Source organism: Sorghum bicolor, chromosome 5 (assembly GCF_000003195.3).
Source record: "Sorghum bicolor cultivar BTx623 chromosome 5, Sorghum_bicolor_NCBIv3, whole genome shotgun sequence".
Classification (NCBI taxonomy): domain Eukaryota; kingdom Viridiplantae; phylum Streptophyta; class Magnoliopsida; order Poales; family Poaceae; genus Sorghum; species Sorghum bicolor.
The window spans coordinates 63137999-63155151 of NC_012874.2; the positions used below are offsets into that span (position 1 = coordinate 63137999).

The 17153-nt window shown below is 42.3% G+C and overlaps 1 protein-coding gene and 1 long non-coding RNA gene across 4 annotated transcripts; both read right to left on the reverse strand.

Annotated features, from left to right (window-relative positions):
- Positions 2424 to 5708, reverse strand: LOC110435479. Of its 2 annotated transcripts, none has more exons than XR_002453185.1 (7): positions 5478 to 5708; positions 4095 to 4229; positions 3807 to 4004; positions 3552 to 3722; positions 3085 to 3474; positions 2799 to 2996; positions 2424 to 2715 (listed from the first exon to the last, which is right to left on the reverse strand). It is a non-coding gene; the product is annotated as an uncharacterized LOC110435479 (long non-coding RNA). The 2 variants fall into 2 exon arrangements; XR_002453184.1 differs by having other exon boundaries at positions 3552 to 3725; positions 5478 to 5707.
- Positions 13535 to 15334, reverse strand: LOC110435485. Of its 2 annotated transcripts, XM_021461065.1 has the most exons (3): positions 14829 to 15323; positions 14313 to 14379; positions 13535 to 13855 (listed from the first exon to the last, which is right to left on the reverse strand). In XM_021461065.1, the coding sequence occupies exons 1-3, from the start codon at positions 15014 to 15016 to the stop codon at positions 13775 to 13777; spliced, it is 336 nt and encodes a 111-aa protein (XP_021316740.1). In that variant the 5' UTR covers positions 15017 to 15323; the 3' UTR covers positions 13535 to 13774. The 2 variants fall into 2 exon arrangements, 1 of the variants encoding a protein (XP_021316740.1); XR_002453195.1 differs by lacking the exon at positions 14313 to 14379 and having other exon boundaries at positions 14829 to 15334.

Sequence of the window (17153 nt, forward strand, 5' to 3'; positions counted from 1 at the left end):
TAAGGACATGACTAGCTTTACTTATTATTCCTTGCTCACCTGGGGTTATGTATTTGGGTAGACTAGACTATACTAGGTTTGCTTAGCTGCTCTACTCATCTTATACACATGCCTAAACAAGTATTAGTCTCTACTCAACTTGATGCTTAAATTGTGCTGAATCTTTGGTCACTGCGGTGATGGCGATGTTGGATGCTTATGAGCATCGTGATGATGGTGGTGACAGGGGGAGCGGGTACCGTTGGTGGTCCGGTTTGCCGGGCGTACCCGTCTCTGCTCTCCGTAAGGACTTAGTCAGGGAGCGGCCCCCTGGGACTTACCGTGCAGCTCCAAGCTATATGGCTCTGGCTTGACTAATTAGCAGGACCTCCACTAGTAGGGTGTTACTTTCCGGGTAGGCGTGAGGAAGTAACTTGGGTAATGAATATTAAGTTGTCGATTGATCGGTACGCCATGGCTATGGGTATCGACTGCCGAGCGCCCCGGCAAAAACTTGCGAGTGGCATCCTATTAGTTGGACCCTGTGAAAGGTCTCGTAGTGAGACCCTGCCTGCTCACCTTGGAAGTGTTTTGGGGAGTCGCGACCCCGGGCAAATGGGAATCACGACTTGGAGTGAACGTGCACACCTCTGCAGAGTGTAAAACTGATATATCAGCCGTGCTCACGGTCACGAGCGGCCCAGACCCTCACTTGATGAGCAAATTGGATTCACTGGATACTTGGAGATGGAACTTGGCGAGGTTGCTACCTCGTGTTTTGGCGGAATGGCTATTCCGTGTTGGCAGGATTGCTATCCTGTGTTAATAATTGGGGGTTAATCCCTGGATTACTATAATAATTAGGATAGTCTTTTAAAAGATGCTAATTACTACTTACACTAATTAAGGGTTGGGTTTATGCTACTCATATTTAGTAATAGGTTGTTCCAGTAATTGTTATAATTAAAAGTGATCAACTAAAATGCTACCGCAGTCAAACCAAGTCAGCTTTACCTTGTTTTAAGCCTTGCATGTCATTACTTTCCGTCTGTGCTTGCTGAGTTCGACATGAGCTCACCCTTGCTATAATCATTAAAGGTTGCTCGGACGATCAGGAGTACAATTGCGATTTCCCTGAGGACTACCCTGTGTCTCCTGGTTGTTAGGCTCGTGTGGTTCTGCCGTCGACCTTCCTGTGGCAAGGTGGTCCTGCTACGTCGGCGTTTAGTTTTCCCTTTATTTATGGAACAGTTTAGTTTATGTTTCCCCTCCGCACTTTGATAAACATTTGGCTTGTAATAATGGTACTTTTACTCTCATTTATGTAATTCGTTTGAACACTGTGTTTTGTACCATTGATGATGTCGGTCCATGTGTGTGAATTTGAGATCCTGGCGCACATGTGATTTGGCACCCGAATGCTCTTTTACATCCGGGTGTGACAGTAGCCCGGTGGTGGGTTAGGCTCCCTTGCGTTCACCGGGGAACAATCCACTCCGGCAACTCCTGGTCTAACACAGGGCTATGTAATGATCACTGATTGGATTTCCTAAATATTTCATAGAAAGTTCCCCAAGGACACAATTCAACATGGGTTAGAGGACTTATTTATATTTATTATATATCACACTATTCAATTTGTAAGGAGAGACATCTAGCTAGCCCATATATTAAACAAAGGAAGAAAAGGAAACACACAACCATAGAATCAAATTTAATGTCACATTATTTTCAGGTCAATGTTCCATTAGTACCCGTGCCACACAACAATCTCTCTTACTCGTGCTGATGACAATTCTGCACTGTGTAAATCTAGACTCAAATAAAAGTTAAATATATGAAGTATTTTTATTAGTTAATATATATTAAATAAAAAGTATTCTATTTCTCAAGTATCTCAATGTTTCCCACACGGATTGATGGACTATTATGAAATTGAAGGTTAGATGTTTCTGACTCACTACAGGATTTAGGCGCTTTGCCGAGAGCAAATAGCACCCGGCAAAATACCAAAAACACCCGGCAAAGGAGTCTTTGCTGGGAGCTTTTTGTCGGACACCCGGAAAAGTCTTTGCCGGGAGCCGGGCCAGGCTCCCGGCAAAGAAAAGTGACCGTCACTGCGAGATGCCTTCAGCCGATTCTTTGCCGGGTGCCATGTCAGAGGCTCCCGGCAAAGAATTTAGATTTTTTTTTTCAAATTTTTTTGCCGGCGGCCAGCACCCGGCAAAGGGTTTTCCAACTTTTTTAAAAATAATTATTTGCCGGGTGTCCTGGCTCTGACACCCGGCAAAGCTGGGAAGCCTGAACATGTAAATTCCCAGCTTTGCCGGGTGCCAGAGCTAGAACACTCGGCAAAGGCTCTAAAATTATTTTTTTATTTTTATTTTTTAATTCTATAATCACAAACACAACATATAATAGATATATATATATCACATTTCTGATATCACAAACACAATATAGCACATATATATCGTATCCATCTCATCACAAACTCAAATCCACATCTATATCACATCACAAGCACACAATATCTCACATACACGACGACATAAACATAATAGGTTCAATATCCATCTTCACAAGTCGATAGTCGTTCACAGTCCATCACATGTCCATCAAGTGGTGAAAAAGATAAACAAACTAGAGCTGAGGTGGAAACTGAGTGCCTGGTGAAGGAAAAGCACCGTCACCTGCTTGCGCCTGAGATGGGTTATTCGAACCCGCCGACGGAGGCTGCATAAAGGACAAGAGATTGCATGTGTTAGAGCGGTCATCTACTGAAAGCATGAACTGATGCAATTTGGTTTGAAACTCACCGGGCTAGCGAAAACTTACGGCGGTGGAGTGAATTGTGGCGGTTGTACACCGGTGAGGTGGCCAATGTTGTGCAGGTACGCCATAATCTCCACCAACTGCTTGGCCTGCCTTTCCCGCTCGGCCTGTCGTTCTCGCTCGGCCTGCTCGGTCCTCGCAGCCAGGTCTCGCAGCTCCTGAGCCATCCTCTCGTTCTCGGCCTACAACATTTCAACCCATATGTTTCAGTGATTCAAAGGCAACTAAGTTATGCATGGATAATTGTACGAACAGTTAAACGGGACAAACCTAGAGTGCATCGACCCGCTGCTATGAAGGGGACGACCGTTGGCATATGGCCGGGCCTCCGGTCGGGGTCTGTGCCCGGATCTGGGAGAGGCTGGGAACAGAGCTGGTGTCGAGGCTGCCATCGCCAAGCCAGTACCGCCCATGCTTCTTGCCTTGTCCAATCCTCATGACAATCGGCCCATCTATATCGTCGGTGCTCGGATCCCAGTCTGGCCCCTGGACCGACCATGCCTCCGAGGCATAGGAGCTGATGCGGGTGTAGGCGTTCGGATTGCTGTACGACTCGGGCGGGTCGTCGGGGCTGAAGGTGGCACTAGAAGTCGCCTTTCCCTTGCGGGCAAGTCCATACGCCATGAACGTGGACACAGACTGGCCACTATGCGACACCGACTGCGAGAAAGACAACAAGATTATTAGAAGAAACATGCAAAATGGAGTGTCGGAATACTAAAAATGAATTCACGTACCCATGCTTGCTTGTACGCGCTGAGGCTGCGACTGCCTTGGTGGTGTGTGGGGCCTCTCGCCTGCAAGGCCCGATTCCGGTGGGATTCGTGCTCCTGGATATACTCCGCTGTGAACCACCTGTCCACAATCATCTCCCAACAGTCGGCATACGACTCGCACCACCAAGGAATCTTCTACATGTCACAAAGAGTTTGAGATATAAGACGAGCAAATTAAAGCTACTGAATGACAAAGTATTTAACTTCTTCATTTACCTCAAGGAACTATTCCCTGGTCAAAGGCCTTTGTCTTGCCCGTGTCTTGGTGATTTTCTGACCAAGTCGCTTGGCATGGTACTTGACGATGCAAATGAGGCGCTCCTCGTAGTGCATGTCGGAAATGCCTTTCCTAGCACCTTTCACCAAGTTCTTCTCCGCCATCACCTCATATCCCTCTTCACACTTGAAAAATTTCTGCAGACAAACACAATGTATTGAATCATTATGTCAAAATCTGTCAAATGAATTCGATGTATTGATCAAAATTGTGCGAAGGAGGCTTACCCAAAACTCTCTCCTGACCCGCTCCTGCTTGTCTCCATATTCTGAGTCGGTGCAGTGGCGAGTCGACGTGGTGCAGGAAGACCCTTAACGCCGACGAAGACAATCGGGGTTGCCGAGTCCCTCACACAAGTCCTCCTGCAAAAGGGGGCAAAAATGGTTAGTGTCGACTGAAAATTTTGGCAGCACCTCCCCTGCACGGGGAGGTTCCCAAAACCTGCAAAAAAACATGGCACAAAGGCCAACAACCACATATATACCCAATACATAAATTCGAGTACTATTAGCTACATTTTTATGAAACAACCCAATACACATACCATATATTCGATGTATATAAAAAGGGAAATAAACATTCAACTAGTTCACTGGATCAATGATATAAGGCATAGTAACTGTACTGAACAATATAACCACACAAAAATTATAAGTAGATATTAACAAATAACGTCACTAGCCATATACTAATAGATATTAAAAAATAACATAACTGGAGTTATCTTAGGCCAATTGGTATTATCTGAAAAGAACAAACTGGAGTGATTGACACTTGACATGAACAAGACATTAGCATCCCTCCATTGTGCACAGAATCATCCTCTAAAACAGTACATTTAGATAGATAGCTATGTTAGTGTTAATGGCCATCACTGCATATTCACAGTACATGATTTAAATGGAGGTGCAACCATTCTGAAAACTAAAGCAGACAGGAGCAGGAATAGCACAGGTTCTGGAAACTAGAGCATGAATAGCATGCACAACCCTGCTCTGCATGTTTTTTTTAAGTTTTCATTCATGCGACATGCAGTAATCTCATTCTTCATTTACTCTGCTAATGCCTAATGATACAAATAATTCATGTGAATTTGTGAGTTCAGTAATTCAGATCACTAGGTGTAGCGAATTACATATGTGGTGGTCCTGATCAGACATATACATAATATACACTAAAGATGGATGAATATATTATTCAGCTGCAAGCAAGCTGAACTATTTTTTTTTAAATTCCAAAACCAATAGGCGCATGCTAATGCATAGCTTCCACCGTTCCCAACAACCAATCCTAAACACAGCAAAATTCTGTGTGTCAAAGATCCTGCGGTTTTCTTTCTCTTGGACAAAAAAAGTTTCACTTCTGAACTGAAATCTAAGCACGGCATTCATCCTCTAAAAAAAAGAAAATGGGACAGAAAATCCAAAATCATCACGCGAAACGTGCGAGCACGGGCATTCGTCGCCATCCAGACAAGTCAACTCAAAAAAAAAAAAACCAATTCCGCAAGTCCGCAGGAAATCGCACAACAACAAATTCCCCACAAGAATGTACTCGCCGGATCTAGAACGACAACTGAGGGTTGAGAGAGGGTCGGAAGGGATCGGGACCTTTTCGGGCAGTATGGGTCGTCCGGGCTTGTTCTTCCTGACGGCGTCGACGATGCCCCTGATGCGATTGCTCCCGCTGTCGCTCCAGAGGAAGTCGTAGCAGGGGGACTTGATGAAGAACTTGTCCTCGCAGGGCGGGATGGGCGGCGCGTGCGTGCGACCCGCACGCGGGCGAGCGGGGGAGTGGAGGGCGGGCGCGTCAGGGGCGGGTCCTGCTGACCGGAGCAGAGCGGCGGGGGCGTGGGGGCACGGCGGCGCGGCGGCGGGGGCGCGGGGCCACGGCGGCGCGTCGGCGGCGCGGGCAGAAGCGCGCTGGGAGGCGTGCGTGCGACCCGCACGCGGGCGAGCGGGGGAGTGGAGGGCGGGCGCGGCGGGTCCTGCTGGCCGGAGCAGAGCGGCGGGGGCGCGGGGGCACGGCGGCGCGGCGGCGGGGGCGCGGGCAGAAGCGCACTAGGAGCGCAGGTAGGCGCTGGGGGCGTCGCGAATTTGGATAAGGCTCTAGGGCGTCGCGAATTTGGTGACTGGGGGCGCGGCCTGGAATTTTGGTGGGCCGGACCTTTGCCGGGTGTCAGGCCATCAGGCACCCGGCAAAGGCTTCTTTGCTGGGAGCCACACCTGGCACCCGGCAAATTAATTTTTTTTTCATATTTTTGGCCTCATTTTTTTCTAGAGCTTTCCTACAGTAACTAAAACTCCTTTTCAAAATTTGAGATAATTTGGAGTTCTTTTACTAAATTTCTTTAATTATTTTTATTTCATTGAATTTTTTCGAATATTCCAAATTTGAACAGTAGGTACATAAAATAACAGAATTTGGTCATTCAGAAAATAGTATTCATGATTTTTAGCCTATATTGAGACCGTATCCCGGAACTAGCATGAAATTTCGCGCATCTTGTTGACGTAAGATGACGGTGTACTTGCAGGGAAAGTGTATTTAAATTATAAAAAATCCAAACAAAGTCCGAAAATCATAAAACTTGTTGGGGTGTCTTGTTATCACGTGTCGAGGCCCTCATAAAAAATTGAAAAAGTTTCGAGCAAGTTATAACTTTGGATTTATAAAACCCGAACATCTCTACATGTGATCATAAGTCATCACATGTGGAGATGTCTGGGTTTCACACATGTGACGTCACAACTTGCTCGAAACTTTCTCAATTTTTACCACGGCCTCCACACACCATAACAAGATATATCAACAAGTTTCGTGATTTTTAGATTTTGTTTGGATTTTATATAATTAAAATACACTTTTTCTACGATTACCTCCTCATGTTACAACATCATGATGCACAAAATTTTATGCTAGGTCTTGGATATTGTATCAACATACGGTAAAAATTATGAATACCATTTTTGGAAAGACTGAATTCTATTATTTAATGTACCTACAGTTTAAATTTGGAGTAGTAGGAAAAATTCAACCAAAGGAATATAATTAAGGAAATATAGTTTAAAAACTTAAAATTATCCCAATTTTTGAAATTTGGATTCAATTACTGTATCAAGGCACCCAAAAAAAAATGGGGCCAAAAAACTAAAAAAAACCAAATTAATTTGCCGGGTGCCACAAATGGCACCCGGCAAAGACTATTTTTTAAAAAAATAGAAAATCTTTGCCGGGTGCCTAACGGCGTGGCACCCGGCAAAGGCTGACGGCAGGTGGCTGCCTTCCCGCCGGTCGGCTTTGCCGACGGTCATATTTTGCCGGGTGCCGGCTCCCGGCAAAGAATTAATTTTGCCGACGGCTGACCTTTGCCGGGTGCCTGGCTCCCGGCAAAGGCTGCTTTGCCGGGTGTTTCTCTTTGCCGGGAGCCTCTCTGTCCGGCTCCCGGCAAAGAATGTCTTTGCCGGGTGCCCGATAAAAAGCTCCCGGCAAATTATTTTACACTCGGCAAATCAGCAGTTTCCCGTAGTGACTACTATATGAGAATTTCTAAGATTTTATCGTTTGGTGCGAATTAACATGGAGCCTCTGTTGGAGCATCTAATTAGTAAACGTAAGATCAGATTGTTGATGAAAGATCAAATGGGTATCAAGTTGAGGAGGCCGTCTGCCCAAAAAACGATGTGTTGGAGAGGAGAAGATACTCCAGCATTCTAAGGTTGGAGCGAGAACAGAGTTGGCAGTGTGTCGGAAAATGATTGTCGGAGAGGTTGAGACGATGCCTCTCAAAATCTTCTAACAGAGCAAGAAGCGCCAAGAACTCTGGGACAGTATGGTTAGGCCCCATGAGGAAATCGACGCTGAGGTCAAGAGATACTCCAGTCCAAATACTGGAGAGAAAGCGATGGATGACTTAACCGGCAAAACCAAAGCTGATGAAGAATCCTAAATCGTGGGGGCAGTGGAGATCAACCTTGCTTCATGACATGACTACCTTTTTGGCTGCATGCTACAAGTGACGCCTGTCCACCATGAGTCGAGGGGGCCGAAAGAGTCGTCATAAGGCCCCTGTTTAGCTACTCACCCAAAAATTTTTCATCCATCCCATCGAATCTTTGGACACATGCATGGAACATTAAATGTAGACAAAAAAATAAACTAATTATACAGTTTGGTTGAAAATCACGAGACGAATTTTTTAAGCCTAGTTACTCCATGATTAGCCTTAAGTGCTACAGTAACCTAAATGTGCTGATGATAGATTAATTATACTTAATAGATTTGTCTTGCAGTTTCCTGACGAGTTATGTAATTTGTTTTTTTATTAGTTTCTAAAAACCCTTCCCGATATCCTTCCGACATATTCGATATGACACACAAAAAATTTTCATCCTCAAACTAAACAGGGCGTCATGCTTCAAGGACAGCCGCGCACAGGGCGTCCCACTCATGCAAATAGTGCAGCTCTCCATCCTGATACTATATATGGTCATCATGCATGTTTGAGCTGATCCTGTCGTGCATTCATGGATGACGATTATTGAGGAGTACAAGTTACTGATTTTCGTAAGAATTTATAATATTTATCTTTTTTCCCCTAGCAGATCTCATGGAATTTAACATGAAAGCTCCATTAGGCACCTCGAGTCGAGTTAGAATTTCTTGGACTTATCTTTTTTTAGTGTGATATGTATTTAGTTGAAACTTAAGCTTAAGTTATATGCTTGTAAAGATCTTATTGCATCCATTTTTTTGACATCATGAATCTATATTTTGGGTTTCAAATTTTAATCTATTTGTTACGATTTTGTATCCAAACGTTAAGTTGAAACTCTATTAATTATTGCATCTTAAAATAATGGCACATGAATAGTCATCTCAGCTTGCACAACTCTCAAAGATGTTAAATTTCTTATATGAAATAGTTATATATGTAGTACTATTGTTTTATAAAAATATAGCGCTTAAACTTAAATGGCAACTTAAAAAATTTATTATCATTGAGTATTAATATAATTTAGAATGAAATTGTTGGTTCTATTGGTTCTTTTGTACTAATATATACATGTTTAATTTTGGTCTACATGGTGGTACATAGCATTATGTCTACTTTTAACTTTTAACGATGGTAGACTGTGTAATTTAGAAATATATAAAGCACTTTATTGATATCGAATTAGTTCCATAATAGTTTAATGTATATACATGTAGTTAATAATTAAATGTCTTTACAACATAATGTCTTTCACAATATCAATGTAGTCAGTTTACAAAAATATTATGGTGTGACTTTAAATTTTCTTGCATAATATTGGAGTTGTGTACTTTATTAGATACAAAATTAGGAGTTATTTGGAAGTTTCCATCATAATGACATACGTGGGGTAATTTAGATGCCAATTTAGGAGGTTACTTATTATACATGTTATAGTAGTAGAGGGGTAATTCTTTATAAATCAGTATGATGGTGATTTGAGTTGCATAATGTATATGCAAAATTATGAGTTATTTGGAAGTAGCTTTCATAATGACATAGGTGGACAATTTAGATGCTAATTTAGGCAGTTATTTTGAATTTATTTTATAATAGCAAAAGTGGGTAATTTAAATACAAATTTAGAGAGGATATTTTTAATTATGTTTCATAATAAGGATGACAGCAGAGCGGGTTCGGATCCGGTGGAGTGTCAGGATACCCAAATCCAAAACCCGAATCTAAAACTTGAATCCGTCCTAAATACCAGTTGGGGTGACAATCCATCCCCGAAACCGAATCCCACGGATCTCAAAACCCGACGGATTATCCAAAACCCAATATTGGTTAGCCTCCGCACTTTGAGATACCCCCGTGTTTCCCTCCCACATGTACCGAGCCACCGCCATGGGCACTAAAGAGAGATATGGCCACTAGATTTGAGGCCATGTGCCGATGCGGCCACTTGGATTTGACGCCATGGCCAAGAGAGAGAGCAAGCACACCGAGTGGGGAGCGGATGAGTGTCCGTGCACTGTCGGGTGGGTGGGGTGGATGGCCAGGTGAGAGATTTGAAGGTTATATAGCTAAGGTTGATAATGCGTCACTAGTGGGCTAAATTGATTCGGGCCCTGATGGTGATCTGTGGGTGAAAAAAAAAATCCGCCCTAAACCCGTGAGATTTCGGCTATCCAAACCCAAAAATCCGTGGGAAAAAAACCATGCTCCAAAACCAAACCCCCGCAGATCCAAAATCATAATGGCATGGTGGATAATTTGGATGCAAAATTGGAGGCTATTTTATCATATATTTTATAACGGTAGAGGTGGGTAGTTTTTTTTATAAATCAGAATAGATCTAAAATATTTACGATGGTAATTAGAATCTATCAAATTGAAGGTTATCAGATGTTTCTGATTATTGTCATGTCTGGTAAGGATTAACGCGAAGCTTCCTTTAGGGCACCTTAGTAATAGTAAGCTAGATTGTTGAGGGAATGTGTACGCTGTACTAGATCGGTATCAAGCTGAGGCATCAGTCCGAAAAAAAGAGAGAGGAAATTGACACTAAGGTCAAGGCCTTATTTAGTTCCGAAAAGATTCCGGATTTTGGTACTGTAGCATTTTCGTTTATTTGTGGCAAATATTGTCCAATCATAAACTAACTAGGCTCAAAAGATTCGTCTCGTAAATTACAAACAAACTGTGCAATTAGTTTTTGTTTTTTCTACATTTAGTGCTTCATGCATGTACCACAAAATTTGATGTGACGAAGAATTTTAAAAAGTTTTTGAATTTCGAGGTGAACTAAGGCCTGGTTTAGTTGGCAAAAATTTTAGATTTTGGGTACTGTAACACTTTCGTTTGTTTGCGGCAAATATTGTCCAATCATAAATTAATTAGAGTCAAAATATTTATCTCGCGATTTATAGGCAAATTGTGTAATTAGTTTTTATTTTCGTCTAAATTTAATACTCCATACATGTGCCGCAAGATTCAATGTGACGAAGAATCTTGAATTTTTTTGAAAACTAAACAAGGCCTAAACAAGGCCCAAGGTACTCCAAATACTGGAGAGCAATAGAAGCACTTATCTGGACGTTCAAATCAAAGCTGGTGAATCATAAATCGTGGCAGTGGAGATCCACCTTGCTTGATGACATGGCCACCTTGGCTGCATGCTACAAGTGACACGTACCTGTCCAGTTGCAGCAATTGGTTCATGTCCTAACTAGCGGCCATGAGTGGATCGAGGCGGCCGAAATCTTCCTTGCTTCAAGTAAGGCCAGCCGACAGCCGTCATGTCATTTTACGTGGAGCCGTCATGTCATTTTACGTGGAGCACTAATGACCTAGGCCAGTACTAATGTCGTTTCACGTGGAGCACGTTTATCCACCTACTGTTCCGCTAGCAAGCTAGCCTACAGCACGCATATCCATGCCTGAAAAGAGGAGCAAAGAGAGCACTATAGAATACGGATATACTATGTTGGTATAGGGTTTAGGGTTTTAGGGTTTAGGGTATCAACCTAACTAAGATTTGATTGGTATCTTGGTAGCCGTGTATCAACCTAAAACGTCTCTAATTTTGGATCTTGTTTAGTGATTTTTTTAGATTTCGCTACTGTAGCACTTTCGTTTGTTTGTAACAAATATTATTTAATTATGGACTAACTAGGATCAAAAGATTCGTCTCACGATTTACAGCTAAACTGTGTAATTAGTTTTTGTTTTCGTCTATATTTAATGCTTCATACATGTGTCGAAAGATTTGATGTGACGGAGAATTTTGAAAACTTTTTGGTTTTTGAGGTGAGTACGTAGAATTTAAGATATTTATTGACATTCATTTACCTGTGGAGCAGATGTGGCATTGTGTGCCGTGCCAGGTAAATGAAGGTTAGAGATGTGGAGATAAATGTCTCAAATTCCACATACTCCCTCTATAGTAGAATTAGAGACGTTTTGGGTTGATACACGACTACCAAGACACCAGATAAAATATCAATGGCCTTGTTTAGTTCACCTAAAAAATCAAAAAGTTTTTAAGATTTTTTGTCACATCGAATCTTACGGCATATGCATGAAGCATTGTATATAGACGAAAATAAAAACTAATTACACAGTTTGTCTGTAAATCGCGAGACGAATCTTTTGACCCTAGTTAGTCTATGATTGGATAATATTTGCCACAAACAAACGAAAGTGCTACAGTGACGAAATCCAAAAAGTTTTCACATCTAGTAAACAACACCAATGTACCCCTATTTTATAGTGCTCTCTCATCTCTTGTGCTCCTCTTTTTAGGCATGGATAAGCGTATTGATCCAAAAACTTTTTGGATTTTCACAATGCAACACTTTTGTTTTTATTTGACGAATATTATTCAATCATGGAGTAACTAGACTTAAAAGATTCGTCTCACGATTTACAGGCAAATTGTGCAATTAGTTTTTGTTTTCATCTATATTTAGGCCTTGTTTAATTAGTTCCTAAAAATTTTCTAGATTCTGCATCACATCAAATCTTATGGTACATGCATGGAGCATTAAATATAAATAAAAAAGATAACTAATTGTACAGTTTACCTATAATTTATGAGACGAATATTTTGAGTATAGTTAGTCCATGATTAAATAATAATTATCAAATAAAAACGTAAGTGCTACCATAGCCAAACTTAAAAATTTTCGCAAACACAAGGCCTTAATATTCTATGCATGTGCTGCAAGATTCGTGTAATGGAAAATCTTTAAAAGTTTTTGGTTTTTGAGTGAACTAAACAAGGCAGACCAAGAATCCTAGAACTCAGTATCTGCCTAGGTCATTATTAATGACATGACCACCTTATTGGCTGCTACTACGAGTGACGAGTGAGTGTGTGAGTGACGCATTGTTGTAGCAATCATTCGTGGCCGCCATGAGTCGGATCATCCGGCGCTCTCGCTGCGGAGTGCAGCAGTTCAGCTCATATTTTGGTCATCATGCATATGCATGTTTGAGCTGATCCTGCATGCATGGGTGACGATCATCAGTATAGGAACTTTAATGGAGGTGGTCGGTTTTGGTTAATGGAGGCGGAAAAAACCTAACCGTCTCCATAAAACTAGGTAAGACTATAAACTAGGTAACCGAGTTATAGGAGTTTCATGGAGATAAAACTCCTCTCTCATTTGATGAAACTCTTTCATTTAATGACCTTGCCAAGTCAGCAATTTTGTTTATGTGGCATCCTATTTAATGTGTATGACACTCTCATGAAACATACATTAAGACTGGCCTTAATAGAGGCAACCGCCTCCAACAAAACACTACCAGATCCTGGAAAAATCCTGACGGCCAAAAACCGTCAGGAATAGACAGAAAACCGTCAGGATATATGTTTCTGTCGGCCAACCGTCAGGAATAGACCGTCAGGAACAGCTCGACAGGAAATCGTGACGGCCGGCCGACAGAAAACTTTTCCTGACGGCAATTCCTGACGGTTCAAGATTGCCCACTCAAACTGTTTCTCCTGACATTGTGACCGGCAGGAATTCCCAACAGGAGCTACACACCGGTAGGAATACCTGTGTCCATTTCCTGTCGCCCAAACTGTCAGGAAAACATCAACAAAATTCATTTCCAATTCCTGCCGCATACCCCCACAGTACCAGTGGCACCATTCGATCAAGATTGGTGTTAGAACCATCCTTTTGTTCCAAAAATACATTTAATAAATTATTCGAGCATGATTACTCGTAGATTTCAGAATGGTTCACAAGTGCAAACTGCACAATATATAAAAGTTCATGCTAATTCAAGAGTTTACATAGCAATTCTAGCTCCTACACAGGTTCAAAGCTGCATCACAACTACATAACAGAGGCATTTTCACTCTTAACATATATATATATACTAAGTTTCTAATTACACAAAAGAGGTTAATTTCCTTCAACAGCAACAAGTCTCTTTGAAATCATTGCTCGGGAGACCAGAAGCGGCATTATTTCCAGCATGGGATGACCCAGTACCCTATGAATTTCAGACAATGTTCATAGTTAGACAAGGTGCAGCTTTACATGAAATTCAGAGAAGATTCATATTCATATACAGGTTTACTATTATGTGTTATGCTCCTGAATGAAGCATATAGCTCACATAGAGCTAAATGCTTCATGTAGGCTAGTTGCAGAGTTAAGTTTTATTTAAAGCCAAATATCACTCCCACACTTATATTTTTTCAGTTCTGTTTTTTTTTCCTTCAGTAACTGGTCCCAATTTTCAAACATCTACTTGAGAAACAAAAAAGCAGCATCTCATACATCTACTTGAGAATGCAGCCTGCTTTATAACATTGAAATTTCAACCAAGTCATCACTATCTGCTTGAGAATATTGGATTCACTAATTTCAGTAATTATATTTTCATCTAGGCTTCTAAACAAGCAAATACTATTATTAAAAGAAGGTTGCTAAATATTGAAACTAACCTCCAGACTTACAATTCCACAAACTGAATTAGCAGTTAATAATGGAGTGCCTGAATTTTTGTGCTTCCTAACAAGTCGAACACATAATGAAATACTATTAGCTAAAAGAAACCATCAGTCTCTAATAGTCATTGTAAAAGGTGTGAAACGAATAAAATAGTCCAAGAAAATAGGCAAATTATAATTGATGCACACAACCATTTAAAACACTCCTGTTTCCTAATAAAAATCAAGTTCAGCCCAGCTAGATGGCCTTACTAAACATGTCTTTTCGCCAGTACTGAACTGTCATGTGAGTGACCTTGATCCTAGCTGTCCTGTTACTACTTATAATAGATGGACTACGATTTGAGAGGAATGGAAAACACTCCACTATTCTGGATTTCTGAACTAGCATGCTATTTCGAATCAAGCACGGACTTTCAGTCTGTGAGATGTAGAAGCCGGTGGTAATAAATCTCTTCAGATGCAGCAGAACTTCGACTCAAATAACAGGATAAGGGAGGAATCAATCACCTGAGATGCCGGATGTGCAAGAGGCCCAGCCCTGCCAAAACCCTATCTCGTCGTGCCTCCAGGTCGTTGTTGCATCGCCTCAAATCGGAAAATCCCCAGTCCCACACAGATGGGGACGGCGCTCGCCTGGATCCGCCTCTAGGTTCGCCCTGTGGAGAATATGTCGGCGGGGTCGCAGATCCAACCATCCTAGCCTAGGACGCCACCAGGTCGGGATGCGAGGGGGCGCCGCCGGCAGTGGGCGCGACAAGGTTTGGCGGCACAGACACGAACGGAGGAGGTGAACAGGCCGGAAGGCGGCGGCGGTGATGAGTGAGTGAGGCTATGACGGAGGAGATGATGCGCGGGGACTGGAGAGGTGAGGTGCAGAGCAGGGAGCGCACGGGGATGGAGCAGCGCCGGCACGGACAGAGAGGATGCGCCGCTGGGTGCGACGGCGGTGGCGGCGTGGGAAGGGAGTGAGTGGGGGATTGGGTTCCTCTTAGGGTTTACTCTATTATTTGAGTGCCGAGTGGAGGATGGTGCGTGGACCCACATGATTTTTTTCGGCCGCGCCGGGAAAGCTGTGGCCGTGAAAAAAAATTGGCCGAATTTTCTTTCTGCGGGAGAGCGAGGATGGGGCATCAGGATAGGATTCCTGTCGGGCCTTCCTGGCCATCAGGAACATGAGTAATTCCCGTCGGTTTGTATAAACTCGTGGCGGTTTCAGAAAACCGACAGGAATACTTTGGGCCTCTCCTGACGGTTATTTTCTGCGGACATGAGTAGTCTAGGTTCCTGACGGTTTTCTAGAAACCGACAGGAAAACTATAAACCGCCAGAAAAAAACCTGAGTCTGGTAGTGAAAAGCCTCGGTGACCAAGGCGGTTAAATTGTCCGCCTCCATTAATCGTATTAATGGAGGCGGGCACCATAAGCCGACCATCTCTATCAAAAAGATTAATAGAGAGGCGGGCACTTGTACGTGACTGCCTCCATCAAAGTTTTAACGGAGACGACCAGTTTACAATGTCTGCCTCAAATTTAATTTGAGTATTAAAAAAAGTTCTGCATTTCTATTTGAATTTGAATTTAAATTTAAATTATATTTTCGCAAATCAAACGCATATATGAAAGCACATATAATATTACGTAGTATGTCAACCATGCAACATCATTCGAATTTAGATTACACAAACTATATATGTCAAATGTTTACACTTGTGAAACTAAGATCTACAACGCTAACAGTCCACTATATATCTTTACTTCGAAGAAAAGAGATCCGGCAATACATAATCATTGAGTTTGATCCCTGCCTCTTGGTCGCTCCAGTTTATGATTCTCGTAAACTTTGGGTTCATAGCTAGATAATAGATCTAGAGCTTAAAAACCACTATTTTCTCTCCCCTCTATGGATTTAAATCTAGATAATCTAGAGAGCCCAAATGGTGAAGTAAAAGAAATAAGGTTTAGAGTGTGTTCTAACCTTCTAACGTGTCCTCCTTGAACAAATCAAGAGCAAAACTTCTCTCCCTAAATTTTGCTTAATTTTTAAGGTTTTGGATCTCAAAACCCTAAAAATTAGAGGAGGAGTCGCTAGGTGGAAGAAAGGATCGCTGCTGTACATTTATAGCTGTACAAATAATCGAGACGAGCAATACAACAATGGTCGCCTCCGTTAATCACACATTAACGGAGGCGGTTCCTTTAAACTGCCCGCCTCCAATAAAGAATTAAAGGAGGCGGGCACGTTAGGGCAACTACCTCTGTTAACGTGCATTAGTGGAGGCGGTTTTTTCTAATATGATCACCTCTATTAATTATTAACCGAGGCAGGCCTGCTGTCGACCGGTGAAGCCGCGCCCACCTCCATTCTAAAAAGGGTCACGCCACCCAAAATGAATCGTAGTAGTGGATGATGGCTACTACCAGTTACGGCTGTACCTGGTGGTTTAATTTGAGTTGAGTTTGTCCCCTTACAAACTAACACTAGGGTAGAAAGTTGAATAGAGTAAAGGGATCTGAGTTAATTCAATATCGTAGCCGCGTCCTGTGTGTTTTGGTTGCATGTAGTGATAGTACTCATGTTGCTCACTCGTGTGATTTAAGTCTGATTCGTGGGTGAGGTTCATAATGCATGTGCAAGGGGTCTCTAGGGTTGTTTAGGTGACATGTTAGGCTAGTGATAGCTAGGTTTTGAGCCCTAGTTACCAAGTGCATCAAGTGATTTGGGAATTGATTATATTACTAGCAAATATGCTCGTGCGTTGCAATAGGAGAATAATTTAATGCATTATCAATGGTACGAGTGTGGTTGCACGGTGAAATTATGTGTGGACACAA